Source organism: Panicum virgatum, chromosome 7N, assembly GCF_016808335.1.
Source record: "Panicum virgatum strain AP13 chromosome 7N, P.virgatum_v5, whole genome shotgun sequence".
Lineage (NCBI taxonomy): Eukaryota > Viridiplantae > Streptophyta > Magnoliopsida > Poales > Poaceae > Panicum > Panicum virgatum.
Genome location: NC_053151.1, coordinates 30,639,249 through 30,666,688, shown reverse-complemented (window position 1 = coordinate 30,666,688; position 27,440 = coordinate 30,639,249). Strand labels below are relative to the sequence as shown.

Here is a 27,440-nt window from a genome sequence, read left to right as displayed (position 1 = left end):
TCGAATCAAACAATTTACACTTTTTCATATTTTCCTCAAACCCTAGCTTTTTCAATCTCGTGCTGTTCTTTGCTCATCTCTACAACGTTCAAGAGCGTCTTGAGTGGCCTGCCGACCTCAAGACAACCCTAGATCCGCGAGCTCCGACGGGTCCCTCCCGAGCTCACGGTCTTAGGTTTCGCGAAGCTGTTTGCGCCCGACCGGTCTGACCGGTTGGCACGACCGGTCTGACCGGTCGCCAGGGATCTTCGTCAGTGCGATATGTGCATTCTAGCGCTTGTGTGTTGATCAATTTAGCGTCAACACACCGGTTTAGAAAAAACAGACATCCAGTAGAGGGTTCCGCGCTACATTACATTAGCAACGTTGTGACTATTGTGGAACAAATGAGAAGAATGGACAAAATGATTTCAGTGATATGTGACATGTTACTTTTATGGATTGTGAATATTTGTTTGTACAGACGCAGATGCTCACAAACACACACACTCACCTCTATGAATGCATGCACGCAACCCGAGATCCCAATGATGAATTTACAATCGACTGCAATTTTCAAAAGTCACGGCCAATCAGACCGCTCCGTGCTCCGCAGCCTTCTCCTTCTCCTTCCCTTTCCCGTTTCTCATTCTCCCTTCCCCTTTTTCTCTTCCTCGGCGGATCTCGGTCGACGCGTTCAAGCGGCTGCGGCCGGCGCACTCTAGCAGCTACAGAGGGTGGCGACCGGTGCGGCGGTGGGGGCGGCGACCGGCGCAGTGGCAGGGGGCGGTGGCGGGGTGGCGCAGTGGTGATGGGATGGCGCGGCACCGACGGGGAGGCACGGCGAGCGGCATGGTGGGGGCCGGTGGCGGGGAGGCTCGTCGTCGGCATCTCCGGGAGGTTTTTTCCTTTTTTTCTTTTTTTATTAAAAATCTTTTTACCCGGGTTTTTTATTTTTGGATGTAAAAAATTTCTCTTGAATTTTTTTAATTTATTTCGTAAAACTTTCTCTTTCAAATTTTTCTATCTCTCCAAAATTTTTCAAGAATATTTTTTCTATTCCTTCAAATTTTCCTTTAAAATTTTTAATCTCTCTAAATTTTTTCTTAAATTTTTTTCTAAACTATTTTATCAAAAAACAATAAAAATTTACTAAAAAGGAAAAAATAAATGGTCTGAAGATCAACAGCATGGAACCCCTCCCGACAGTTGATCGTAAACTAGCGGTGCCCCTCAGAGGTCACCACTGACACCTCGCTATTTATATCAACGGGCTTGTCGCCTACCAATAAAAGAATAGCGTCGGTTAAATTCTAGTTTAAATCTAAAAACTGAGAGCTCTAGTACCGACTCAAAGATTCAAACTCTGATGGGCAGATTCCACCACAAGAAACTTTACCAGCTGAACTACGCTCAGCTCACAAGTGCCTGCAATTAGCCTCTCCAATTAAGCACATTCTTTTCTCAACACTCCTCCCATCGTTTTGGTAATCTCTGATTAAAAAAAGTGATCGTTCCGTGAAGTCCAAATAAATGCTCTAACTCATTAGTGCCAAAATCACCATGTAAAAAGGTACTCCCACTCATGAGTACCAGAATCACCATGTAAAAAGGTACTCCTATTTACTTTTGATAGCTATATCCGGTTTTTGACACAATGACTAAGAAAAATAATGCAACACAGACTTTTTTGTTGGTCCTCCAATGTTTTAATTGGGAACTCCTCGTTACTAGTGTATATCTATCATTTATGAATATTTGAGTTTTTTTAAATATACTCCCTCCGTTCCAAATTATAAGTCATTCCAAGAATCTTGGAGAGTCAAACCATATCAAAGTTTGACCAAAATTATAGAGAGAAACACAATGATTTATGACATAAAATAGATATACTATGAAAACATAACTAACAAAGAATCCAATAATACTTAATTGGTACCGTAAATGTTATTATATTGTTGTATAAACTTGGTCGAACTTGAAAAATTTTGACTCTCCAAGATTCTTGGAATGACTTATAATTTGGAACAGAGGGAGTATCTATCAAAGGTGAATGGAGTAGCTAGCTAGAGAATGCTTTTAAACAATTCCGGTACTTATATTGTCTTAAGCAGGTCAGGCACTTGCAGTGGCCAAGCAATGTCAATGTTGTGATTCACGAACTGACATCTCATAAACATACATGCATATGCTTTTCACCAGTCTTTTTTTTTCGGATGAGTGCTTTTCACCAGTCTTAAAATAGCATAGGGCACAGTTAAAAGTCTGATTTGATTTTCAACCTCTGTCAAAAAGTAAAGTCAGTTAGGCTATTCCCAGTGGGTGGTTTCATCTCACTATTTCCAATACTGCCACATCATCTAAACAACCACTACTTTATTGTTTGGTGCACATACTTTCAATCCAATGTATAACATCATATACATTGATGAGAAATGGTTCTATAGGACAAGGCGGAACCAAAAATATTATCTTGCCAATGATGAGGAAAGGCCGCAAAGGGCAGTTAAAAGCAAAAAATTTTATTGAGAAAGTGATGTTCCTTGGCTCCTTGCTGTGGTTACTCATCCTAGATTTGACGCAGATGGAAATTGCACATTTGATGGTAAACTAAGCATATTTCCCTTCGTCTACGTAGAGCCGGCAAAGAGGAAAAGCCCCAATAGGCCTAGAGGTACAATACCTAACAGAACTAGTAAATCAGTGTATTTCTAGCTACATGAATTTTACTAACACAAGGTTTCAATCTGTAGGTACCTTGGTCACAAAGGCCATGACGTCAGTGAAAAAGGATACTATCCGGCAGTTCCTTATTGAGAAAGTACTTCCAGCAATCAAAGAAAAATGGCCAACTGAAGAAAGAGGGTTGCCTATATTCATCCAGCAGGATAACGCCAGGACCCATATTGATGTCAATGACCCGGCATTTGTACAAGCTGCCCAAGCTGATGGATGGGACATACGTCTAACATGCCAACCTCCAAACTCACCGGATCTAAATGTATTAGATCTTGGTTTTTTTGCTGCAATCCAGGCTTTGTTTCAGAAGAGCACTCCAAACAACATCGACAAGATCGTGGACAAGGTTGAAAAGGCATTTCAGGAATATCCAAATGAAAGGTCCAATAGAATTTTCCTAACACAGCAGTCATGCATGCTAGAGATTATGAAGCATAATGGAGGGCAATTTTACAACATCCCACACACCAGGAAGAAAACATTGGAGATGCAGGGTGCTCTCCCCACTAGCTTTCAGTGCCCAATCGACATATATAATCAAGCTTTAGAGTTTGTAGCTTAGATGCATGGTGCTATCGCCTTTAGCTTTGTTAGGAACTTGATTATCTATTCTCATTCTGAGTACTCTTGATTGATTGGAAGAAAAAATGATGATCGATAACAAATCTGAGTACTCATAAGTAGACTGACTAATACAGATCAACTTAACATCGATAACAAGTCTAAGTACTGCTCATATGAGACTGACTAAAACAAATATAAGTACTCATTCTTCGTCTAGCATAGGTTCATCTCGGCCATGTCCATGGCCATGGCCATGACCATGTGCAAACCAAAGAAGGTCAGTAGCAGCACGAATCACTTGCTCATTGTGCTCTCCATACAATTGAGGAAGTAAGACAGGTAGCATCAAATATGTTACATTTTTTTAGCTGCTTCTCGGCATCAAATTTGCTAACCTCTATCGACGCGAGCTGTTGAAGTATAAGCGCGACGTCCTTGACTTCAACCATGCCTTCCACCAGGACATCATCAGACTCTTCATTGTCGTCGCTATCCGGTGCCCAGTTCACCCCACGGATGAGTTGTCCAGTGCATTCTTGAGAGTCCAGGACCTCTGTATTGCCGGCCATTGAATCCATCACGAACCGGACCTCATCAGACTCTTCGCCGTCGTCGCTGCTATCCGATGCCCAGTTCACCCCACAGATGAGGCGGTCACCTTCCATACTTGTGGATGCCACAGGTGCAACTGAGAGAAGAGGAGGATGCAAAGAAATGAAGCAAGAAAGGAGCAGAGTAGTGCTGCGTATAGAGGAGGATGGAAAGAAAGAAGTACGGAAGGAAGCTAACAGTCGGCCGTATAAGAAGGAAAGGGAAACAAGCTAACGGGCATAGCCTTGCATGCGGCATGCAAACGGGCATGCAAACGGCTGTCTCACGTGTGCGATGCGTTAACGCGCGTGGCCAGTGCAAAGCATTAACGCGCACGGAACCCCAACAGACGCGGCCTCGCTCGGTGCGAACAAAAGAGCTGGCAAAGCAAATACGAAGATGACTTCCGAATACTTTTCCAGACGTAATACGTAGCTTATAACCGAACGGAGGGAGTACATTGCAAGATTTCAATTTTGGTGTTTCCTATGTGCTTTTTGCATTTAATTGTAAGACACATAATGACTTGGAAATAGTATATGTGGGGTTTCATCTAGATGAAACTCCTTCCATCTCTCTCTTTAAATCATTGACATGTCATCCAAGTTGCTTATGTGGCACCCTATTTAATGTGCATGAAACACCATGAAACCATTCATTGGGACTGGCCTTAGGACAGTAGTAGTATATATTCTTGTCTTCTATAAATGATGACCGTAGCACAAGTGCACGACATTTTGGTACATCGAAAGAAGTCTATCTGCACTGCAGCCAACCGATCATCATGACGAAGATAATGATACGAATACGGATCCGATCACAAGACGTACGTAGCCAGCTGCGAGCGATGAAAACGGAGAGAAAATCGGAAGTATCCGATAACAAGACTGCAAGAGATCGAGGGGAGATACGTTTACAGGATCGGATTGTTGTTGGAGCATTCCAAATTGAACTCGCTACGATTCCAAACATAGCGTGGACGCAACGTCCTAAACACAAGACCAATCTACTCATACTACAGATCGGATCGGAGCAGTTGCCCAGGCGGCGCAAGGCGCAAGATGATGGAAGCCCCCTGCAAGCGGAGGCGCGGCGACGACGACGAAGATGCCGGCGACCGGGACAGGCTGAACGCGCTGCCGGACAGCCTCCTCCGCGAGGTCATGTCCCACATGAAGGCCCGGCAGGTGGTGCAGACCTGCGTGTTGGCAAGGAGGTGGAGGAACCTCTGGCGCTCCATGCCCTGCCTCGACGTCGACCAGGATGAGTTCACGACCGCGGGCGTCAGCGTCGTCTACTCTGACCACGAGGGCTGGGAGAGGTTCGAAGACTTCATGGACACCCTTCTGTGCCCTGGCAACGTCTCCATTGCCCTCCTGGACACGCTCCGGCTGCATGCCAGCAGTATGGGCGAGGATAGGCGAGCGTCCAGATGGATCCGCCGTGGCATAAAGTACCCCCACGCCGGCCAGGAACCTGGCCTTCAGCGTGGGGCACCGAGCTGTAGTTCCTGGCGCCTCAGGAGGCTGCACCTCTCCAATTTGTATCTCTGCAACCTTCTCGCTGAGCATGTCAGGTCAAGGTGCCCATCTTTGGAGGACTTGGAGCTGGAGAGTTGCACCTGTGAATTTCCAGCGATCGCCTCCAGATCACTGAAGAACTTGGTCCTGAAACGCTGCGCGTTGAAAGGATTTCGTGAGATCACGTCGCCCCCGACTGAAGAACCTGTTTATCAATGGTGGCTATGACGCCAGAGATTGTCTGTTTGTCATCACGGCACCTGCTGTCACTTCCATGTTCCTGGGCGTGTCGCCTTACAACTTTACTGGTGGCCTTTCGCTGAGCGAGATGCCATCCCTTGCCAAGGCAACGGTTGACCTATGGGATAATAAAAACAACATAGTCGATCGATTCAAGACCCTTGGCTGTGGTGTATCTGATGTCATAACAAATCTAGAGGTGTCATATTTCAAGACGATGAAGCAGGTATGCTTGTGCCTTCTCTGTCTCCCATTTGGTGATGTTTTCTCGTTTCATTAAAATTCTACTGACTCATGATGAGTGTGTCATCTCTCTGATCTACTCCAGGTAGTGGAAGAGGGATCCTCGACGTTCACACAATTCAACAACTTGAGAGCCTTAGTACTAAAAAGCAGTGATCTCAGTGATGACTTCCAGATTTTGGGGCACTTTCTTCGTAATTCACCGAACTTGGAGAGACTCACTTTGCGATGTTTCAAGGTATATTATTGTGCCTAAGCTTTTTTCAACTCATATTTATTAGTTATAAATTTCTGTTGGTATTTCATTATTAGCTCACATCTTCTATGCTGCCAACAGTACTCAAATGACACAAAGAAAAAGAAAGGATCGTCCAAGTTGAAGAAGGCAGAGCCTACCCCACACCCTAACCTCGTGGATGTTCCGTGCAAGAACCTCAAGCTCACCGAAATTATATATAAAGAGGACGACATACGGCACCTGATTGAGCTTTTCTTGCGCATTTCAGGGAATTTACCGAATAATTGCATAAAGCTCACCAAAGTTGTTTAGTACTATTCACTACCGGAATGTGAGCCAAAAGAAAAACACACGGCAAACAAAAGGCACACGACAAAAAGTACGTTTGTCGTGTGCCTGGAAAAAAAACGCACAACAAAAATAAAACACACGGCAAATGGTGGGAGTTTGCCGTGTGCCATGACGAACACACGGCAACCTGGTTTGTTTGCCGTGTGCCTAACGTTTGGCACACGGCAAACAGGTGGCCCAGGCGAGCCGTTTGCCTGACCATTGGGTTTGCCGTGCGCTTCAACTGGCACACGGCAATCAAAATCTATGACGTGTGTTTTTGTTCTTTACCGTGTGTCTAAGTTGTGGCACACGGCAAATTGTTTAAAAAAATTGATTAAGCACTCCTAACTTTTTCTGCTAACTACATACTATACGTGGTATTATATGTTAAGTTTTGGTATTTTTCTCGGTCTTTCAGCTATATCTAATCATTTTATTTAAGTAAACCGAATTCTTGTGGATAAATCAAATTTGAGCTGCAAGTATTTTGAATAATTGAATATAATTAGTCAAAATTTGATATTTACATTATTGAGTCCAATGTGAGGCCATATCCATGAAATGGAAGGAAATTTCAAACATCTTGCTCATGAACATTGACCACGAACGTCTGGCCGGATCGTTTTAAAATTCTGTAAAAATCAAACGGAGTCTGAAAATCATAAGATTTGTCGTGGTATCATGATTTCATACGCGGAGGCTAAGAAAAAAAATTGAGAAAGTTTCAGACAAGTTATCACGTACGCTCCTCAGAAATCGAAGAATCTCCGTAGAAGATCCAAAGTGTTGAGAAGTAGTCGTTTAGATTTGAAGTCAAAGTGACGGTCAAATTGGCGTATGACTTCAAAACTTTTTGTACATGCAAAACACAACTTAGATTCTTTCTTAGAAAAATTTGGTTATTTTTCTGATGTTTTTTTTTAATTTATATTTTTTTGCTTAAATTTGGTTTAGGATTTTGGATGTGCCGCTGGACGTCGTCTGCCTTTGCCGTGCGCGGCCGTTAGGCACACGGCAAAACAAGCCGTTTGCTGTGTGCCGGCCCTTTCGCACACGGCAAAATAAAAGAAATCGGTCACATTTGCCACCTCACCAATCCAAAGCTTTGAAATGGAGCTCTCCCATTGGTCTAAACGTCTTGAGGCGGATCATCCCTCTCTCTCTTCCTTTTAAAGCTCCTGGCCGGGCCACCTCCTCTCATCTCTCTCATTCTCTCTCTCTCGGCGGTGGTGCAGGCCCACGGCGGCAGGCGGGCGGGAGGCCGGCCCCGGGCACGTGCGCAGACAGCGCTCGCACGCGCGTGACGGAGCCTCGTGGGGCCGCGGCGAGCGCGCGGCAGTGGGGAGCAAGCGGCAGCGGTGCCGCTGGGCGCAGCGGTGGAGCTGCGGGGCGCAGCGGGCGAGCACGGAGCGGCGGGGCGCGGTGGCAGCGAGCGTGTGGACGCGTGCGTGGAGCAGCAGGATGCGAGGCGGAGCCCCGTGGGGCCACCATGAGCGCGTGGCCATGGAGCCGCGTGCGGCGGCGCCGAGCGCGCGGCGGTGGGACGAGGCGGCCACCCACGCCGCCGGCGGTGTAAGGATGCGAATGCGGCGGCCTCCCGTGGCACCGGCTGGGCGCGGCGACGGCGAGCGCGGCACGGACGCGGCACCGGCGGGGTACGGACGCGTACCCAGTAGATTTTTTTTGTTTTTTTTTCGATTCTTCGCCGTGTGCAAGGGGTCTCGGCACACGGCGAACTAATTATCTTCGCCGTGTGCTTGAAATCGTGGCACACGGTGAATTCATCCCGATGCCGTCAGGTTCCGGTCACACCGTCTTCTTGTTTTTTTGTGCCGTGTACCTCGACAAACACACGACAAAGTTGTTTGCCGTGTGCCCGAAATTTGGCACACGGCAAACTCGGCCTTTGCCGTGCCTGTAGTTGCCGTCGGCTCTTCGCCGTGTGCGATCCTCGGCGAAATCTTCGCCGTGCCGTACTGTTATTATTGCTATTATCTCAAGGATTTTCGTGTAATACTGTCAGTTTGAAACTCACCAAATAAAGTTGGTGTGTCGTACTGTTATTGTTATCTCAAGGATTTCTATATATGTTACATTGTCAGTTTGTCACTGGTTGTTGTTCTTGATTTTGCGCGTGCACGTGCGCGCACACACACATGGCCTTCATCAACTGAAGCCCAGGCACGGTCGCGAAAAAACTGAAGTTTGCATGATTCTTAGCTTTTTAGAACTTGAAGACGAGGAATAAGAAGCTAGAGCTTATTATTAGAGTTTAGAGACCATTGGAATGATGAGGCTAGCTATTTAGTTTGGTAGCCTGGAGGAACAAACGAGCTGAGCTGGCTTCATCATCTGGGCATTTGGTAGTCAACCGACCCCACGCAGGTGTGTGCAGGTGTTCGATCAGAAAAAAGATGGCTGACCGACAGCAACGGAGAGGATCGGTATGATCCGATAACGAGTTCGATAGAACCTTCCTAACCAGCTAGGATTTCAGCTAACAATAAGACGTTACTAATATGCACGCAAGTGCCGGACTCGCCATCGAAGCTATCAATCCAACCTATCCAAACTGAACATCTGCTGATCTGCTAAAAATAAGCGCCGCTCGCACGATGGAAACCCTCGGCAAGCGGAAGCGCGGCGGCGACGCCTGCTCGTCGGGCGGCGGCGATGACGCCTTCTCGTCGGGCGGCGGCGACCGGCTGAGCGCCCTGCCGGACCACCTCCTCCACGAGATCATGTCCCGCATGAAGGCCCGGCAGATGGTGCAGACGTGCGCGCTGTCTCGGCGGTGGAGGCACCTCTGGCCCAAAGTCCCGTGCCTCGACATCGACCGGCGCGAGTTCTTCGACACCGACCAGGAGAAGTTCGACGACTTCATCTACTTCCTGCTGCGCAAGGTCTCCGTCGCCCACCTGGACGCGTTCCGGCTGCACGACGCTATTACCAGCAACGCGTCGGCGTGGATCCGCCGCGCCATCATGGACAGCGCCCAGGCGCCGCCACCTGCGAGCGAGGGGCCGACGAGCTCCGGCTCCTGGCGGATCAGAAGGCTGCACCTCTCCGGCCTGCGCCTGGATGGGCCCTTCGCCGAGCACGTCAGGTCACGGTGCCCGTCCCTGGAGGATCTGGAGCTGAGGACCTGCACGTGTCGGTTCCGCGCGATCGCCTCCGGCTCGCTGGAGAGCCTGGCCCTGGTGCGGTGCGAGGGGTTGGGCCCAGGATTCTCCGAGATCTCGTCGCCCACGCTCAAGAGCTTGGTTGTCGACGGCGGCTCGAGCGACGTCGCCTCTCCGTTCGTCGTCAGGGCCCCGGCTCTTGCTCGTCTGTTCCTGGTCGTGTCCCCTTACAACTTTCCTGCCGGCGTTTCCTTCGGTGACGAGATGCCATCCCTTGCCAGGGCGTCGATTCATCTCAAGGAACGCGAAACACTAGCAAAGCGTGCGCACCTCAGAAGCCATCTGTTCAAGATTCTTGGCAGCGTGTCGAACGTGACTAGTCTGGAGCTTAATGGCTTCAACGTGACGGTATGTATATATGCTAATGTGCTTGTGCATTGTCTATCTTCTTGTGCTGCATGCTTCTGCTGCTGCTTCCCTTTCGTTCTATGGATTCATTTTGTGTGGTGTTGTGTCATCTGATATACATACCCCAGGTGAAAGCAGGTGAAGAATCCACGGAATTCCCAGAATTCAGCAACCTGACGACCCTAGAATTGGACCAATGTGGTCTTGGCCATGATCACCATGTATCAGGGCACATTCTTCGGAATTCGCCCAACTTGGAGAAGCTCACTTTAACTTTGTCGAAGTCGTGTTCGATGGTATGACATATTTAAGCTTTAAAATTGGCAAAATAGCCAAAATCGTCCCTGAACTATCAAGTCTTGGCTCAATTTCATCCCTCAACCATCAAAAAAGTCAATTTAGTCCCTGAACTATATAAATGAGTCTATTTTCGTCCTTATGCTGAGTTGGCACACAACGGTCAACTGCCTCGTCAGCGACAAGTTAGCTTAGGGTTGTATCTCCAAGTGATCCATTTTACCCCTGGACATCTCGTAGTGAATTATAACCATGTGTCCATAAAGTAGTTGTTCATTCAAAGTGACAGATCATGCCAATGTTTAATGCAGATGATACATGTGCCACGAACTGGGCACTTCAAACTACGTGATATTCATTTGTCCATGGGTAAAATGGATATTTCACTACAAGATGCAACCCTAAGTTGACTCGTCGTTGACGAGCCAGTCCACCACCATGGTGTGCCAACTCAGCATAAGGACGAAAACGGACCCATTTATATAGTTCAGGGACTAAATTGAATTTTTTAATAGTTGAAGGATGAAATTGAGCCGAGCTCAGGGATAATTTTGGCTATTTTGCCTTTAAAATTCGTCTCACATCATCTCACAAGACTACTACTATGCCTTCGTCCTTGCCAGTGCCTTCTTTCTTTCACTTCATTTGTGTATTGAATTTTACTCCAGGTGCCTGTTGGGGAACCACCTTCATATCCAGAATTCAAGAACATGAGAGCCTTGACACTGCACAACTATGATGCCAATGAGGATTTCAAGACATTGGGACGCTTTCTTCAGAGTTCGCCTATATTGGAAAAGCTTACTTTGCAATGTTGCAAGGTACAATAATGTCCCCTTCTTTTGCTTCGTGCAATCACATGTGACTAAATTCAGTTCATTCACCCGTCTTACATCTTTTATATGGTGTACTAACAGTTCTCAAAAGATACAAGGAAAAAGAAAGGAATCTCAAAGATGAAGAACATCGACGACCCAACAAATCTCATGGACGTCCGGTGCGAGAGCCTCAAGCTTACTAAAATCATATACAAAGATGACGATGTTGTCCAACTTGTTGGGTTTTTACTGCGATTCTCAAGTAATCTACCGAACAATAACATAAGACTAATAAAGATTGACTAGTGTCATCGTTAGCCCAGAGCCTTGTGCGTGGTCTTGTGACCTAATTAAGGGCTCCTCTGAATTCTGTTTGCATGCCCTTGGCTAAATGAAGTGTAAGCATATTTTTTCCCTCTCAACTTAACCCCTTTAATCAGAGGAATATGGAAAACGGATTGTTTTTTTCAATCTTTGGGAGTTTCTCTTAGTATATCATGCGCACTTTAAAGGCCTCATTGTGGTGTGCAGGGCTAAACTTTAGCCCTATCACATCAAATGAAAACCTTGTCATTTGTGAGTATTAAATAAAATATGTTTACAAAATATTTTAGTGCTCGAGATGAATTTAATAAGACTAATTAATCTATAGTTTGCTAATCATCCGTTAATTATATATTAATATACCTAATTAGATTCGTCTCGCGAATTAGCCTCGAGACTTTGCAATTAGTTTTGTAATTATACTTTATTTAATGCTCCTAACTGATAAGATTCTCTTTAATATGACAGGTTTAAAGTTTAGCCCTCAAGAAGTAAACACCCCCATTTGGTCGTAATTCTAAGAAACATTTGGTTGCATGCATGCCCTGTGTAACTACAAAATATATTTAATATTTTGTGAATATTTTTATCAATACTCATCGAGAGATATTGTTACTCTTATTTATATTTAATTGTTTATATTTTAAGTGAGTCGATGGTTTCGTAATTTCATTTGTACTCGTCAAAAAGAAAACAAACATGTAGCCGGCTAATGAGATATTTGGCCAGTTTCAGTACGTAATTACATAATTTACATTGCACATTTACTATGATTGAAAACTTGATAACCAAGCTGGATAAGTAATACGGTAATCGAGCCAGATCGAAGAGTGTTACGAAGATGAAACACCTCGCTTATCATAGGAAGCTCCTCCTCTCTCATCGGAATGACTCTACCATGTCAATAAATTTGCAGATGTGGCACTATATTTAATTCATATGAAACTTCTTGTGATGTCCCCACTAAGCCAAATCCCAATGCAAGTTTTGTAGAGGTTTCATACGGATTAAATATAGTGACATGTCAGCATTTGTAATGATATGGCAAGATAATTATGAAGAAAGAGAGGTAAGGAGTTTCCTCACGACGGAACTGTGTATACACTATTTCCAATACTATGAAATTGTTGAAACTTGCATTGTGGGCTATAGATTTTCATTTTATACAATTGTGCTAAATCATATGCCTCACAATTAAATATTATGGCAAGTCTATGAAATCGTGAAATGAAACTTTGCATTGGGGGAGCTTGTTTCATTCGCGAACTCAAATGTACTTAGATGACATACCACTCTATGAAATCATGCAATGAAATCCAGCACTGAGAATAGCCTAAGACTGGCCTAAGCTTGTCTCAATGAAGTTTCATGGAGAGTTTCATATCATTAAATTATATACCATCGTTGTGTTCGCTTGGCTGTGGCCGATGGCTGGTATTGATTTGTTATGAGAGAACAGTACTGCTGACTGGCTGGTAGCTGGTGGCTGGTGCTGATTTAGTATGAGAGAACATTACTGCTGGCTGGTTGGCTGACAAGTCTGACAAGCCAAGCGAACACAGTGTCAATTGTGCTAACATGGCACAGAGAGAAGGAATGGCACAGAGAGAAGGAAGGAGTTTTATAGGATGGGAGAGAAATTTTATCTCCAGCCGATACGGTTACTTAGTTCTCAGTCTTAGTAACTGTACCATAAAACTGTATACTGAAACTGACCAAAAAAATCCCCAAGCAACATCAATTATTTACATCCGTCAGTCACCCTTAAAAGAACTCCAAAAAGAACTCTTGGCGGCTTTGTTTCCAGCTCCGGTGTCCACATCCGTTGCGCCTTGGACAGTTCGGCTTCGTTATATTTCTACAAAGGATCGGTTATACTTCTGTAATCAATAAAAAAATTGACAAATGTTGAAAATGCAGCAGCATGCGAACATATCTCTAGCTGAATTAATTAGTTAGATAGCTCTAGTAGTACTTCTCAGATCCTAGGTTCGACTCTCTTGGAGTGAATTTCAAATTATGTTGAATAAGTCCTATGCAACCAAAGTTCAGCAAATTTTCTCAACAAGAAAGCCGGTTGCTTTCTTTTAATAAAACTAGCAAGATGGCCGTGCGTTGGAACGAGTAGTATAAATTTTGTCCGAATATATATTAGAACAATAAATTTGTGCCGTGACCGTGCGAGGTATTTATTTTTCGTGTTCCTATTGGAATTTTGATTGATTTGTCTGGTTTTAATTAGAATTCCAATTTATTTTTTCGTGTCCCGATTAGAGGTCCAATTAGAGTTCCAATTGACAGACCAATAACTTTAGTTGTTATATCTGCGTGCGGCGGCGGGGATGCACCCTCCTGTCTTCCTGCAGTAACTTCTCCTCTTCCTCTCGCCAAAAGGGAAAAAAAAAAATCTCATCTTCCTCGCTGGCAAAGAGAGGGAGAGGGCGAAGGGTTCAGTAGCTTCTTCCGCGCGCTTGTCTCCTTCCCGGCGGCGTCTTCTCCGGTCGTCCGGAAGAGGCCGTGGCACTCGGTGAGTCCCTTCTCCCTTCCGCACTGACCAAACCCTTGCCTCTTAATCTTTGTATTAGATCCAGCCTACTTGTCTAACAACGCCAGATCGGGCGTCGGGATCAATCTGCTTGCGTCATTTCCGATCCAATAGCGCGTGTCATCTTTCAAATCGAACTAGATTTTGTGTTTTTCAGATCGGCCCTCTTTTTAGTTTTTACAAAAACCTTGGATCTCTAAGAAATTGAACTAGATTTTTTAAGGGTAAATTTGTGCTTATCATGCGCCTTTTGGCCTTGTGCAGAGGAAGTGCTCCAGGCAGGACACTCCATGGAGATCGACGCAAAAGGAAAGCGGCCCCGTGCAAGCAGCAGCAGCTTGACCGGCGGCGACTGGCTGAGCTCCCTGCCGGATTGCCTCATCCACCACATCATGTCCTTCATGAAGGCCCGCCAGGTGGTGCAGACCTGCGTGCTGTCCACCAGGTGGAAGCACCTCTGGCGCTCCGTCCCCTGCCTTGACATCGACCAAGACGAGTTCAAGACTGATGAAGGCTCGGACCACGATTGGGATAAATTTGAGGACTTCACCGACCACCTGCTTATCCCTAATAATATTTCCATTGGGCTCTTGGATACATTCCGTCTGCATGTTAGTGCCATGTATAAGGGTCCGCAGGCAACTAGATGGATCCGTCATGGCATAAAGTACAGTACCCAGGAAGCTGGCATTCAGCGCAGGGGATTGGGCTCTAGCTCCTGGCGGCTCAAAAGATTGGATCTTTCCAACGTACATTTGAATGACAGTTTCACAGAGCATGTCAGTTCAGGGTGCCAAAATTTGGAGTATTTGGAACTGAAAAGTTGCACGTGTACGTTTCATGAGATCACCTCCCACTCACTGAAGAACTTAATTCTGAAACATTGCCGCTGCTATGAACTTTCTGCTATTACATCGCCCAAACTGAAGAGCTTGATTATTAATATCTGGGGAAATACAAGGCTGGTGGTCACTGCCCCTGCTGTTGCTTATCTGCTCCTGGAAGTGGAAGCTCGTGTCTTAAACGACAGTGGTCTCTCATTAGAGGAGATGCCATCTCTTGGCAAGGTCTCGATTCATCTAAGGAGGAATAATTATGACGTAGAAAATGTCAGCCAGGAACAACTCAAGCTTCTTTGCAGCGTGTCTAATGTGATGAGTTTGGTGTTGTCGGGTTTTGCGACAATGGTTTGCCTTCTCTTTCTTTACGTACTGTTTCCTTTTCGCTCTTATTCATCTTTTCTCATGTGTCTAATGTGGCAAGTTTGATGTATCAAGTTTCCAGATAGTGTTATGATTTCTGTCTTCATTGGCATTTCCTTTTGCACTTTCATTCATGTTGTGGTGTCTTGCATACACCAGGTGCTTGGTGAGGATCCGGCAACTTTCCCGAATTTCAGGAATCTTAGGTCCTTATTACTGCACAGCTGTGATCTTAGTGATAACTTCAAGACATTGGAACATTTTCTGAAGAATTCACCAGATCTGGAGAAGCTAACCCTTCGGTGTTGCAAGGTATATTGTTACTTTGGCATTTTAAGTATGCATGTAGCTCAATTCATTTCGTTTTCTTACATTCCTTTACAATCCAAACAGTTTTCAAAAGATCTTAAGAAGAAAAAGGCCAAGTCAAAGAGGGCATCTTCTTCCCAGTGTCTCAACTTGGTGGATGTCAAGTGCAAGAATCTCAAGCACACTGAAATCATATATAAAGATGATGATATCCGCCAGCTGGTTGAGCTTTTGTTGAGCATTTCATCGAATCTGCCGAAGAATAATATAAAACTTACCAAAGTTGACTAGTATTATCTTCAGTTCAGATCTTCATGTTCTGGTTCACTGAATTTTGTATGCTTGCCCTGCTGTAATAGACTAGTGAGACCATGTACCTTTGGCCTGTTCCAAGATGATTTATGGGTTAGCTTTTGCTCTATGGACTATGGTATTGATTTTTAGCCGTTTCTCTACCCATGTATCCTTTGCTTAAGGTGATGCTTGGCTCTAGGCTTTTTGAGCCTAATGAAGCTATGTTACCAACTTCAAACCAGAACTGAAAGTTACATATTTGCTTCTTCCTGAGTTATCATGATCAGCTTTTCTATCTCCAGCCTGTGTCCCTTCCCATGTGTATGTACTGCTTCTCTGAAAAGTAAATACCAGTCTGTCGCCCTGCATTTTATACTGTTATTGGTTTCTGTTCTCTGCACTTGTAGCCTTGCTTTTATGTGATGTTTCGTTCTTATGTTAAACTTTATTATAAGAAGGTGCATGTTTCACAGCAAACCCAAAGTTGCGGGTTTGCTTCCATTTTTATACCTGTTCGTTCAAGCATAATGGAGGCATGTATGTCCTTCGGAAACTAAATCTGAGTTCCAATGATCCACTTTCTGCATGTATGTTACGCTACTCTGCAGGGAAATTTCTATCTGTGGAGTGCCCCCCCCCCCCCCCCCCTACACACACACACACACACTTTGCACTGATGCAAGACAAACTTTGTCAAGTGTGAAGAAATTACTAACATTTGATTCTGAAGAACCATTGGCTGATCCCTGTAGTTGCACCTGAACATCCACCGAGTTGTGCGTTTGGTACATTGTTGACTCGTGGTCATCGTCTCCTCCAGCCTTAACTATCATAGACCCGCGCCGTGCACTCGACTTTGTCATGGCGGCCTCCACCGCAAGATCTGCGCCACGCACACTACTCCTCCCCCACTTCACTCGACACGATCTCGGCGGAGCAAGCCTCCCGCACCGACCCAGTCCAGAACGCACCACGCCTCGCGCGCGACACCAGCACGCCGCGCACGCCCAGGCGCGACACGTTCGCGAGCGCGCTGGCGAACCACCCATCCTAGCGACACCAACACACACGCTAGACACTCGCACACGCCACGGAACTCACCATGACGTGTTTATTCCTAACAGGAAGGGGAGGGGGGGAGTGGGGTCCGGCAGGAATCATCTCCCCATAACGAAACCTGAGCCAAGCTCAAGAATCTCATTCGTCCACGTCGCCTGTTTTTTTTCTTGCCGTCGGATCATGATCGGCCCATCCAGAAGCGAGCGTAGCATCTGGCGCTTCCAGACCCGTCCCGACTCCCGAGCAGGGTTTTAAAATCCGACCGGTGACCGCTAACCGCCGGCCTCCGGTTCCGGTATACCGGTCCGGTTTGGCCGGTTACCGGTCGGAACCGGACAAATTCAAATTTAAATTCAAACTTCCCAGTTCGTACCGGTATACCGGCCGTTTAGACCGGTATACCGGCCGGTTTGGCGGGTAACCGGCCGGTTTGACTGGTAACCGGTCAAATTCATTTTTTTTCTTTTTTGGTTTAAATTCAAATGCCCGCAAAGTATACTAAATAAATATTTGTATAATATATTTTAGTCTAAATGAACCCTCCAACCCTCTTTTGTACTACTTTTACATTGTATTTGTATACTTTTGTATGCACGTTTTTTTTGTTTAACTTCAAATCCCCGCAAACTATACTAAATGAACGAATTTTTGAGAAAATTTGACACCATTAGATTAGTCGCATCTTGAACTATTTTTAGGAATTTTTTGAGAATTTTTCATTTTTTTAAATTCAAATTTAAATTTTAAATTTGGACCGGTTTCATACCGGACCAAACCGGAACCGGTCCGGACCGGTTTGACCAGTAACCGGTCAAACCGGACCGGTTACCGACGGTTTGGTGAACCCTGCTCCCGAGTGCTGTCTCCCTCGACCAGCCGACCCGTCGCCGCTATAGATGGCCATTTGGCCCGATACCCATGGGGCCCGAAGTCCGGCCCATATTAGCCCGACCCGAGCACGGCACGGGCCCGAATATTATTGGGCTCGGGCCGGCACGGGCACGATAGCCGGGCCGTGCCTGGGCCTCACTGTCAGCCCATGGACGCGTCCAGGCACGGCCCGAAAAAGGGCGGCCCGATCGGCCCGATGAGTAGCACGATAGGCCCGTTTAAATACTATATTATACATTATCAAACCCTATTTAAACATTTTCGGGCCGCCGGGCTGCCGGGCCAAACGGGCCGGCCCGACCCGATTAACTCAATTTCGGGCCGTGCCTGGGCCGGCACTTCAGCCCATGGGCAAGCACGGCACGGCCCGTTAATATTTTCGTGCTTAAGCGGGTCATGCCTAAACAAGCCGTGCTTAGACGGGCCCGTGCCGGGCCAGGCCGGACCGCCCGTTTGGCCACCTAGTCGCCGCTTCCCCGCCTCCCACCCCCCCCCCCCCCCCCACCCCACCACGTGAACGTGATTGGCCTGATGGGCTCAACGGCGGCACTCGTCCAAGCAGCAGCTGTGGCTTGGGTCCCTAGCACTGCACTGGTGCTCCTCCCGTCATCCGCCATGCGCTACGAGTATAGGCCGCGCCACGCGCTCCGCGCAGGCAAAGAGTGTGGCGGCCGAAGGCGAGCAGCTGAGGAACTAGGCGTGAAGGCCGCACAGCCCGGACGGCCCCATCGCTACGCTAGGAGAGAGCAGCCATGTGGCCGGAGGAAGGGCACTTACCTCGTCGTTGCTGGTCTCTGCTCCTCAACGAAGCAGGCAAGCAGAACCTGCGCATTGCGGCTCCACCGCACCCCTGTACGCCCTCCCGCTTCGCGAAGCTCCGCCGGCCATTGCTCCTACAAGTCGAGCGGCCGTCAACATCGACGATGCCCAGCAGTTGCTCGACAAAATGTCTTCAAGGAAAACTGGACGTCCCTCGGCCGTGTCTTGCTCGCATTCGATGAAGACAGCTGCTCTGCAAGACATACAAGCTCCAAGTGCTAATCGATAATGGTAACTACAAACAAATTATTACTTATTTCGTGCACCCTTTGCAACTGTCATAAAAAATCATACCGAGGACACTTATGCTACTATTGAAAAATTGAAACTGATGACCATAGCTTCTATTCAAATTATAATTTAAGCTACAGTATCCAAGAAAGAATTTATATTGCTGCTATCTAGAGCTTCCTCTCTAGCCAGTTTATTCAACAAAGCAAAATGGTAAATGCAGGTCACTAAGATTTAATTTGGTTCAAGTATCACTACATTCAGATTTATGTATATTTCTGGCGCTGGCCGTCCATCTCCACCTCTCTCTCCTTTTTTATCTCTACTTATTCACTAATTTTGTAATTCACTTGCAGAGCGGTCGCTGTTCCTCAATGCACGGTGTCACAGATGGCAGATCACAGAGCACGGATGGCAAAGACAGGACCTCTTTAAGCCCCAAAACAATCTATGATAGTCAGGTAAATCTTGAATGATTGTTTACCTCATGTATCAGTAATCGATGCTAAAGACTGTATGCTCCAAATATACTTTGGAAGAAATAAAGCATGAAAGTTGCTTGATTCTCTTCATTGACCTATGAAATTGTTTGAACGTTCCCTACCTAATAGTCCATCCTGCAGGTGTATACAGTGACAAAACTCCTTCCCCACTTAGTGGCATGCTACTTCTAAGATTTCGCATCACGCTATATAATTTTGTGCTACAAAATTCTTTTTCTTTTGTCTCTTGTAAGATTAAAAAATACTAACAAATGCACTAAGGACTTGAAAGAACCGCAGCTAGAATTATCGTTTCATAACTGATATGTTTTGATATGTCTACTTGGCTCAGTTATGCTAATTATACCATACTTATTATATTAACCTGCGTTGTGCTGGTTCTTCTATATGGTGCCACAGGGTAGCTAGGTTGGAGCTAGCTGAATCTTCTTGTGAGATTCAGTCAGGAGCTTGGGGTTAATAACTCTGATATGGTTCTTCCCATTTTGCGGGTACAACTGAAAACTTAAGCATTGTGAAAATTTCAATTTATATGATCTACAACTTTAACTGTAACATTATTAAGGTATTATGAACTGTTTGTAGGCAGTTTCCCCGTGCTTCAATGAGGCAGTGAACTATCTTATATCAGAGTATTTACAAAGACCGCAGATTTCTAAGAAACCAAAAATCATGAATCGCAAAATCTAACTGCCCTGTCGTAATGAGATCCCGTCTTGAAGCTGGCTGCAGACTGTGTTGCTAAAAATATATTAGTATGTATAAAACAGTATGAATTATATAGCTTTGTTCATGAAAAGGCATTCATATTATACACGTCCAAGGAGCACAACAGGTAGCATCACAAAAGTATGGGAAAAAGGCTAAATTACTCCCCTCAACTATAGCCAAAGTCTGGATAACCCCCTAAACTATAACTTGGTTCAATTTACCCCCTAAACTATGCCAGTTGGTTCATTTCACCCCTTAATACAATTTGTCTTTTTTGTTTCTCATTACACAAGTTGAATTTTAATTTCAAATTTTGCAGGGTAGTAGCGTACATCACAGTGCATATTGAACAATTTTTATATAATTTTTCATCATTGTTTTTCATATAATATTGAACTCCAATAATTAATTTATTATTAAATATCCTAACCTATCAAAATTATGATAAAAAATTATGATGTATTTTTCTAACATTTGTTATGATGTGTACTACCATCCTGTAAAATTTCAACTTAAAACTCCATCTACATATAGAGAAATGAAAAAGACAAATTGTATTAGGGGTAATTTGTACTAACTGGCATAGTTTAGGGGGTAAATTGAACTAAGTTATAGTTTAGGGGGTTATGCGGACTTTGGCAATAATTGAGGGGTAATTTAGACTTTTTCCCAAAAGTATGCCAAAGATCGATGCTGACGTTGTAAAGATGAATACAATAAATAAACAGTTATTATTCCTACTTACCTTAATCCGTTATCAATAATGGTGAATCTGCTTATTAAAGACAAAATTGTACATTGAGCCGGTAATCCATTTGGAAATAGATCACAATTCTAAACTGGCCAGCTCAACGGTGGGCGCGGCTTTTGTCGCGCTTGTGTTTCTAGTAAGGGTTCAGAATTATGGGAAGGAGATATTGCTTAGGATTGGTGCTAGTTTCCAATAACAATTTGTGAACCATATATACAAACGGCTTATATTAGGTACAACTAATACCAATTCCAAATTTTAAGCTTCAATATTTACCTCCAATCAGTGTGTAAGTGAATTTGGATGCTTAAGAACTTCTGCGAAGGATCGATAAGGACTTGTACAACGGTAACTATTATACCGTCTGTGAGCGGTTAATTGTGGCATACAGAGAAGCAACGCTCTCTGGCGTCCTCTTGCGGGGCGACGGCCTCGGCCGTTGTCGGACGAAAGCGACGGCTTGACATGCCCACTAGCAGTAGCTGCGAGAAGGCGACAGTATTAACGGATCCCCTACGAGTATTTGAGCTCGCTGGCCATGGCCACTCTTCATCTTCCTCCGATTCCCTCCACCTCGAGCACCACCTCAGCCTCGCGCAGCTCCCTGCCGCCTGGCCCCGGCCGGGCGAGATGTGGCTGACCGCGGACGACGAGGAACACCATCCGCGGCTCCACGTGAGGATGACGGAAGGATAAGGTCCGACTCCGTCGAAGGAAGAGATAAAGACTGTGCTGTTGGCCTCGTGGGTGACTGGGCCATTGTTGCCCCGTTGTGATGTAGTGGGGGTCTTTAGTTTTTTCTTTTCATGTTCATCTAGTTTTGATTGATCTCAATGTTTCAAAGAAGCAACAAAACAGAATACAAAGATCTTACTTAGTCTAGATCATAGATACATATATTCACTAAATAGTTTATAAACGGCCAAATAGACAATTTATTATACAAATTGTCTATTTACTACCGAATCGAGGTCTTTGACCGTACGATTAGAAGATGGTTATTGTAATATCACGGTAACCCATCAATTAATTATAGCCATTAGATTCGTCGTATTGCATCCATACAACAACAACATAGCCTTTTTCCCAAGCAAGTTGGGGTAGGCTAGAGATGAAACCCGAAAGAAATAAGTTCAAAGTTCAGGCACATTGATAGCTAGTCTCCAAATGCTCCTATCCAAAGCTATCTCTTTAGAGATATTCCAATTTTTAAGGTCTCTCTTAATCGATTCATCCCACGTCAGTTTAGGTCTACCTCTACCCCTCTTTACATTATCGACCCGCTCAAGAACCCCATTACGCACCGGCGCTTCAGGAGGCCTTCGTTGGACATGTCCAAACCATCTCAGCCGATGCTGGGTAAGTTTCTCCTCAATTGGTGTCACTCCGACCCTATCCCGAATAACTTCATTCCGGACTCTATCCCTCCTTGTGTGCCCGCAAAACCACCGCAACATCCGCATCTCTGCTACACTCAGTTGCTGGACATGTCGCCTTTTTGTAGGTAAACATTCAGCACCGTATAGCATCGCCGGACGAATTGCTGTCCTATAGAATTTACCTTTAAGCTTTTGTGGCACCCTCTTGTCACAAAGGATGCCAGAAGCTTGTCGCCATTTCAACCAGCCAGCTGAAATTCTATGCCTAACATCTTCATCAATGTCGCCATCCTTTTGTAACACCGATCCTAAATACCGAAAAGTATCCTTCTGGACCACCACTTGTCCATCTAGACTAATGTCTCCTCCCTCATGCCTAATCGCGCTGAAATCGCACATCATGTACTCGGTCTTGGTCCTACTAAGTCTGAACCCTTTCGACTCTAACGTGCGTCTCCATAGCTCTAACTTCCTATTAACCCCTGCCCTACTCTCGTCAACTAGCACCACATCATCAGCAAAGAGCATACACCAAGGGATCTCACCTTGTATATCCCTTGTGACCTCATCCATCACTAAAGCAAATAAATAAGGGCTCAATGCTGACCCCTGGTGTAGGCCTATGTTAATAGGAAAGTCAGTGGTGTTGCCATCACATGTCCGGACAAATGTCGTCGCATCCTTGTACATATCCTTAATGAGGGTAATGTACTTAGTTGGGACTTTGTGCTTCTCCAAGGCCCACTACATGACATTTCTCGGTACTTTGTCATATGCCTTCTCAAGGTCAATGAAGACCATGTGCAAGTCCTTCTTCTGCTCCCTATATCTCTCCATCAATTGTCGTATTAAGAAAATCGCCTCCATGGTTGACCTTCCAGGCATGAACCCAAATTGGTTTTGGGTCACACTTGTCACTCTTCTTAGGCGATGCTCGATAACCCTCTCCCAAAGCTTCATCGTATGACTCATCAGCTTAATCCCACGATAGTTAGTACAATTTTGAACATCGCCCTTGTTTTTGAAGATAGGTACTAATATACTTCTCCTCCATTCTTCCGGCATCTTGTTTGACCGAAAAATAAGATTAAAAAGCTTAGTTAACCATACTATTGCTCTATCTCCTAGGCATCTCCACACCTCAATGGGGATACCATTAGGACCCATCGCTTTACCTCCCTTCATCCTCTTCAAAGCCTCCCCGATCTCTACCTCCTGAATTCTCCTCACAAAACGTCTGTTGGTATCGTCAAAAGAGTCATCTAACTCAAGGGTAGGGCCCTCACTCTCCCCATTAAATAACTTGTCGAAGTACTCTCTCCATCTATCCATGATGTCCTCATCCTTCACTAGCAGTCGATCTGTCCCATCCTTAATGCATTTGATTTGGTTGATGTCCCTTGTCTTCCGCTCGCGGATCCTAGCCATCCTATAAATGTCATTCTCCCCTTCTTTCGTGCCTAGCCGCTGATACAGGTCATCATACGCCTTACCCTTTGCTACACTCACAGCTCGCTTTGCAACCCTCTTCGCTAATTTATAACCCTCGATGTTGGCTGCACTCTTGTCAAGGTGGAAGCGCTTGAAACACTCCTTCTTCTCCTTAATAGCTCTTTGCACCTCGTCATTCCACCACCAGGTGTCTTTCCCCTCCTGTTTGCCTCCCCTACTCACGCCAAACACCTCTGAGGCCACCTTCCGAACACATGTTGCCATCTTTAGCCACATGTCATCTGCGTCTTCTCCTTCTTCCCAAGGCCCCTCACCTAGCATCCTTTCCTTAAACGCTTGTGCCGCTTCCCCTCTAAGTCTTTCCCACTCGTATTGCATCCATCCGTAAAAAAAATTATAAATAAATTTTATTTAGTACTTCATACATAAAAAAAATTTAGCACGAATAACGCGGGAGCAAACAAACGAGCCTCCACAGACCGGCCCAACTTTTCTCCACCGGCGGCCCGGCCCCTCCGAGACGCGTTCACACTTGACGCTCGCTGCGCGCTTGGCAACGCACTGCACTGGCTGGCGCGACAAGTCAACAAGGCTATCCAGAGCGAGACGCGTGGCGCCTGCCCGTTTGCCGTGCCCGGGCGGTGGCGTTCGCGCGCTCCTCGGGCAGTGTGCGCGGCGACGCTTCGTGTACCAGGTGGCGCCCGGTGTTGCACGGCAGTCGCGTTCTATATTTAGACCGTCCACCAAATGAAGGAGCTGTTTGGCATTATAGATGTACTGTTTGGCACTGCAGACAGTGAAGGCACGGGGAACGAGGAGGAGAAGGAGCATTTTGCTCCACCGGATGCTCCGGCCGCTGTGGACGTCTTACTCCTCCAGTAACTTCGTCAATGACCATCTCAAAAAAAAACTTCGTCAATGACAGAGAGAGGGGGGAAACGAGGAGCCGAGCACCGGCGCAGCCAAGGCGAAGGCGTCAGTAGCTTCTTCCGGTTGCCTCCGTCCCGGCGGCGTCTTCTCCGGTCGGGCTTTTTGTCCGGCGAGCCTCTCCGCCAGGAAGAGGCCGTGGCGCTCGGTGAGTCCCTTCCCCTTTCCGCAATGACCAAATACCGACCTTGAATGCGTCCGGCTCTCCAGAAACCCTTGCCTTCTAAATCTTTGTATTAGATCCAGCTCCAGCCTACTTGTCTAGTACTGCAACGCCAGATCGTGCATCGGCATCAATCTTCAGTCATCTTCTGATCTAATAGCGCGTCTCATCTTTCAAATCGAACTAGATCTTGTGTATTTTTTCGATGTAAAACAAACTGAGCTGTAGAAATGAGGATTTGAGAAATGCTCCGGTGATCCTCTTCTTACAAAGCCTAGGGATCTTAAAGCAAGCCTTGACTGATTTTCTTTTAAGAGTAAAACTGTTCTTAGTATGCGCCGTTTGGCCTTCTGCAGAGGGAGTGCTCCAGGCACTAGATGGAGCTCGACGTGAAAGGAAAGCGGGCCCGTGCAAGAAGCAGCAGCAGCAGCGGCGGCGGCGGCTTGACCGGCGGCGACCGGCTGAGCTCCCTGCCGGATTGCCTCATCCACCACATCATGTCCTTCATGAAGGCCCGCCAGGTGGTGCAGACCTGCGTGCTGTCCACCAGGTGGAAGCACCTCTGGCGCTCCGTCCCCTGCCTCGACATCGACCAAGAGGAGTTCAAGACTGGTGAAGACTCGGACCACGAGTGGGAGAAATTTGAGGACTTCACCGACCACCTGCTTATCCCTAATAATATTTCCATTGCGCTCTTGGATACATTCCGTCTACATGTTAGATCTTATTGGGCTCGTCATGCAGCCAGATGGATCCGTCATGGCATAAAGTACAGCACCCGGGAACCTGGCATGCAGCACCAGGGATTGAGCTCGAACTCCTGGCGCCTAAGAAGGCTATATCTTAACAACTTATATTTGGATTACAATTTCACAGAGCATGTCAGTTCGGGGTGCCAAAATTTGGAGAATTTGGAGCTGAAAAGTTGCAGGTGTACATTTTATGAGATCAGCTCCCACTCACTAGAGAACTTGATTCTGAAAAATTGCGAGTTCAGTGAACTTTCTGCAATTACATCACCGGCGCTGAAGAGCTTGGTTTTTGAGAGCTGCAACAGCTTCTGCTATGAACGACTTTACTCTCTGCTGGTTATCACTGCCCCTGCTGTTGCTTATCTGCTCCTGGACGTGGACGCTTACCTGCTTGACGGTGGTGTCTCATTAGAGGATATGCCATCTCTTGGCAAGGCCTCGATCAAAATAAGGAGTAATAAGGAAGAAAGTAAACTCAGCCAGGATCAAATCAAGCTTCTTTGCAGTGTGTCTAATGTCACAAGTTTGGTGTTGTTGGGTTTCGAGACAATGGTTTGCCTTCTCTGTCTTTACTTATGTTTCCTTTTCACACTTATTCATCTTTGTCGTGTCGTGTGTCTAATGTGCCAAGTTTGCCAAGTTTGGTGTTGTCAAAGTTTCCAGACAGTGTTATGCTTTCTGTCTTCATTGGTATTTCCTTCTGCTCTTTCATTCATATTGTGGTGCCTTGCATACACCAGGTGCATGGTGAGGATCAGGTTGCATTCCCGAACTTCAGGAATCTTAGGACCTTATTTCTGGACAACTGTGATCTTTGTGATAACTTCAAGACATTAGAACATTTTCTGAAGAATTCACCAGATCTGGAGAAGCTAACCCTTCGCTGCTGTAAGGTATATTGTACTTTGGCCTTTTGAGTATGTATGTAGCTCTATTCATTTCATTTTCTTACATTCTTTTACAATGCAAACAGTTTTCAAAAGATCTTAAGAAGAAAAAGGCCAAGTCAAAGAGGGCATCTTCTTCCCAGTGTCTCAACTTGGTGGATATCCACTGTGAGAATCTCAAGCACACTGAAATCATATATAAAGATGATGATGTCCGCCAGCTGGTTGAGCTTTTGTTGAGCATTTCAGCAAACCTGCCGAACAATAATATAAAACTTACCAAAGTGGACTAGTATTATCATCAGTTCAGATCTTCACGTTCTAGGCTCACTGAATTTTGTATGCTTGCCCTGCTGTAATAGCCTAGTGGTGGTACCATGTACCTTTTGACCTGTTCCAAGATGATTTATGGGCTAAGGCTTTTGCTCTATGGACTATGGTATTGATTTTTAGCCGTTTCTCTTGACACATGTATCCTTTGTTTAGGACTTAAGGTGATGTACTGCTTCTTGCTCTTAAAGTTTTGAAACTAAAATCCTTAGTTCACATTATCAGCTTTTCTATCTCCATCCTGTGTCCCTTCCCATGCGTATGTACTGCTTCTCTGCAAAGTAAATACCAGTCTGCCGCCCTGCATTTTATACCGTTATGGGATATTAACATTTGATTCTGAAGAATTATAGCCGGTCCATTCATCAGTGACATGGCTTGGTGCTGTCACTGCAGATCCCCTGTGGTTCATGACCGAGACCTTTTTAGAGCTACAGCTTTTGTATAGTTCTAGGAAAATAAAGGATTCTTTTGAGTGAATGGGTTAAGTTATGCTTCTGCTGTAAAGATTCATAAATATTGTTATGGTTTAGAGCTGGTACTATACAATGTGCAGTACGGCCACTAAGCTACAGGGCACGATGCCGGACATTTCTGAATGCGCTTCAGGTCTATATTTGCATTCGACCTGAAGTTGGAGTTCGGCTTCCGTGCCGCCGTGCCGGCCCTGTTTGGACGGCAAAACAGGATCCTATGGCCCGTGGCCGTGCCGCTGGTGTCATTCCCTACACTCTCGAGTCCAGACTCGTTGTGGCTAGCCTGTAAATGGGTTGAAAACCAAACTATATCAACACCAATCCATTCTCATTAAAAAATTAA

General features: G+C 45.7%; 5 protein-coding genes and 1 long non-coding RNA gene across 6 annotated transcripts; all 6 read left to right on the top strand.

The window, feature by feature from the left end:
* Positions 1-2,752: 2,752 nt before the first annotated feature.
* LOC120681141 lies at positions 2,753-3,280 on the top strand. The gene has a single exon (XM_039962674.1). It carries the CDS (start codon positions 2,753-2,755, stop codon positions 3,278-3,280), a length of 528 nt encoding a protein of 175 aa, XP_039818608.1.
* A 1,654-nt stretch (positions 3,281-4,934) lies between these two features.
* Positions 4,935-5,621, top strand: LOC120681140 (MEIOTIC F-BOX protein MOF-like). Its single transcript, XM_039962673.1, has one exon. It carries the CDS (start codon positions 4,935-4,937, stop codon positions 5,619-5,621), a length of 687 nt encoding a protein of 228 aa, XP_039818607.1.
* A 3,441-nt stretch (positions 5,622-9,062) lies between these two features.
* On the top strand, positions 9,063-11,897 carry LOC120681139 (MEIOTIC F-BOX protein MOF-like). Its single transcript, XM_039962672.1, has 5 exons — positions 9,063-9,977; positions 10,106-10,273; positions 10,943-11,095; positions 11,192-11,334; positions 11,885-11,897. Exons 1-5 carry the CDS (start codon positions 9,063-9,065, stop codon positions 11,895-11,897), a joined length of 1,392 nt encoding a protein of 463 aa, XP_039818606.1.
* Positions 11,898-13,761: 1,864 nt separating this feature from the next.
* On the top strand, positions 13,762-15,927 carry LOC120681867 (MEIOTIC F-BOX protein MOF-like). The gene is made up of 4 exons (XM_039963512.1): positions 13,762-13,943; positions 14,226-15,148; positions 15,323-15,475; positions 15,557-15,927. Exons 2-4 carry the CDS (start codon positions 14,252-14,254, stop codon positions 15,761-15,763), a joined length of 1,257 nt encoding a protein of 418 aa, XP_039819446.1. The 5' UTR covers positions 13,762-13,943; positions 14,226-14,251; the 3' UTR covers positions 15,764-15,927.
* A 2,316-nt stretch (positions 15,928-18,243) lies between these two features.
* LOC120681868 lies at positions 18,244-19,338 on the top strand. Its single transcript, XR_005678116.1, has 2 exons — positions 18,244-18,766; positions 19,123-19,338. It is a non-coding gene; the product is annotated as an uncharacterized LOC120681868 (long non-coding RNA).
* Positions 19,339-24,330: 4,992 nt separating this feature from the next.
* On the top strand, positions 24,331-26,842 carry LOC120681866 (MEIOTIC F-BOX protein MOF-like). The gene is made up of 4 exons (XM_039963511.1): positions 24,331-24,637; positions 25,009-25,956; positions 26,145-26,297; positions 26,378-26,842. The coding sequence occupies exons 2-4, from the start codon at positions 25,030-25,032 to the stop codon at positions 26,582-26,584; spliced, it is 1,287 nt and encodes a 428-aa protein (XP_039819445.1). The 5' UTR covers positions 24,331-24,637; positions 25,009-25,029; the 3' UTR covers positions 26,585-26,842.
* The last annotated feature ends 598 nt before the right edge of the window (positions 26,843-27,440 follow it).

What these genes read in the sequence shown, in the direction of transcription:
- LOC120681141 (XM_039962674.1), top strand. Translation starts at nt 2,753, where the DNA reads ATGACGTCAGTGAAAAAGGATACTATCCGGCAGTTCCTTATTGAGAAA.
- LOC120681140 (XM_039962673.1), top strand. Translation starts at nt 4,935, where the DNA reads ATGATGGAAGCCCCCTGCAAGCGGAGGCGCGGCGACGACGACGAAGAT.
- LOC120681139 (XM_039962672.1), top strand. Translation starts at nt 9,063, where the DNA reads ATGGAAACCCTCGGCAAGCGGAAGCGCGGCGGCGACGCCTGCTCGTCG. An exon ending in TGTCGAAGTCGTGTTCGATG is followed by an intron (nt 10,274 to 10,942) that starts GTATGACATATT and finishes ATTTTACTCCAG; the next exon opens with GTGCCTGTTGGGGAACCACC. An exon ending in TTACTTTGCAATGTTGCAAG is followed by an intron (nt 11,096 to 11,191) that starts GTACAATAATGT and finishes GTGTACTAACAG; the next exon opens with TTCTCAAAAGATACAAGGAA.
- LOC120681867 (XM_039963512.1), top strand. Translation starts at nt 14,252, where the DNA reads ATGGAGATCGACGCAAAAGGAAAGCGGCCCCGTGCAAGCAGCAGCAGC. An exon ending in TGTCGGGTTTTGCGACAATG is followed by an intron (nt 15,149 to 15,322) that starts GTTTGCCTTCTC and finishes TGCATACACCAG; the next exon opens with GTGCTTGGTGAGGATCCGGC. An exon ending in TAACCCTTCGGTGTTGCAAG is followed by an intron (nt 15,476 to 15,556) that starts GTATATTGTTAC and finishes CAATCCAAACAG; the next exon opens with TTTTCAAAAGATCTTAAGAA.
- LOC120681866 (XM_039963511.1), top strand. Translation starts at nt 25,030, where the DNA reads ATGGAGCTCGACGTGAAAGGAAAGCGGGCCCGTGCAAGAAGCAGCAGC. An exon ending in TGTTGGGTTTCGAGACAATG is followed by an intron (nt 25,957 to 26,144) that starts GTTTGCCTTCTC and finishes TGCATACACCAG; the next exon opens with GTGCATGGTGAGGATCAGGT. An exon ending in TAACCCTTCGCTGCTGTAAG is followed by an intron (nt 26,298 to 26,377) that starts GTATATTGTACT and finishes CAATGCAAACAG; the next exon opens with TTTTCAAAAGATCTTAAGAA.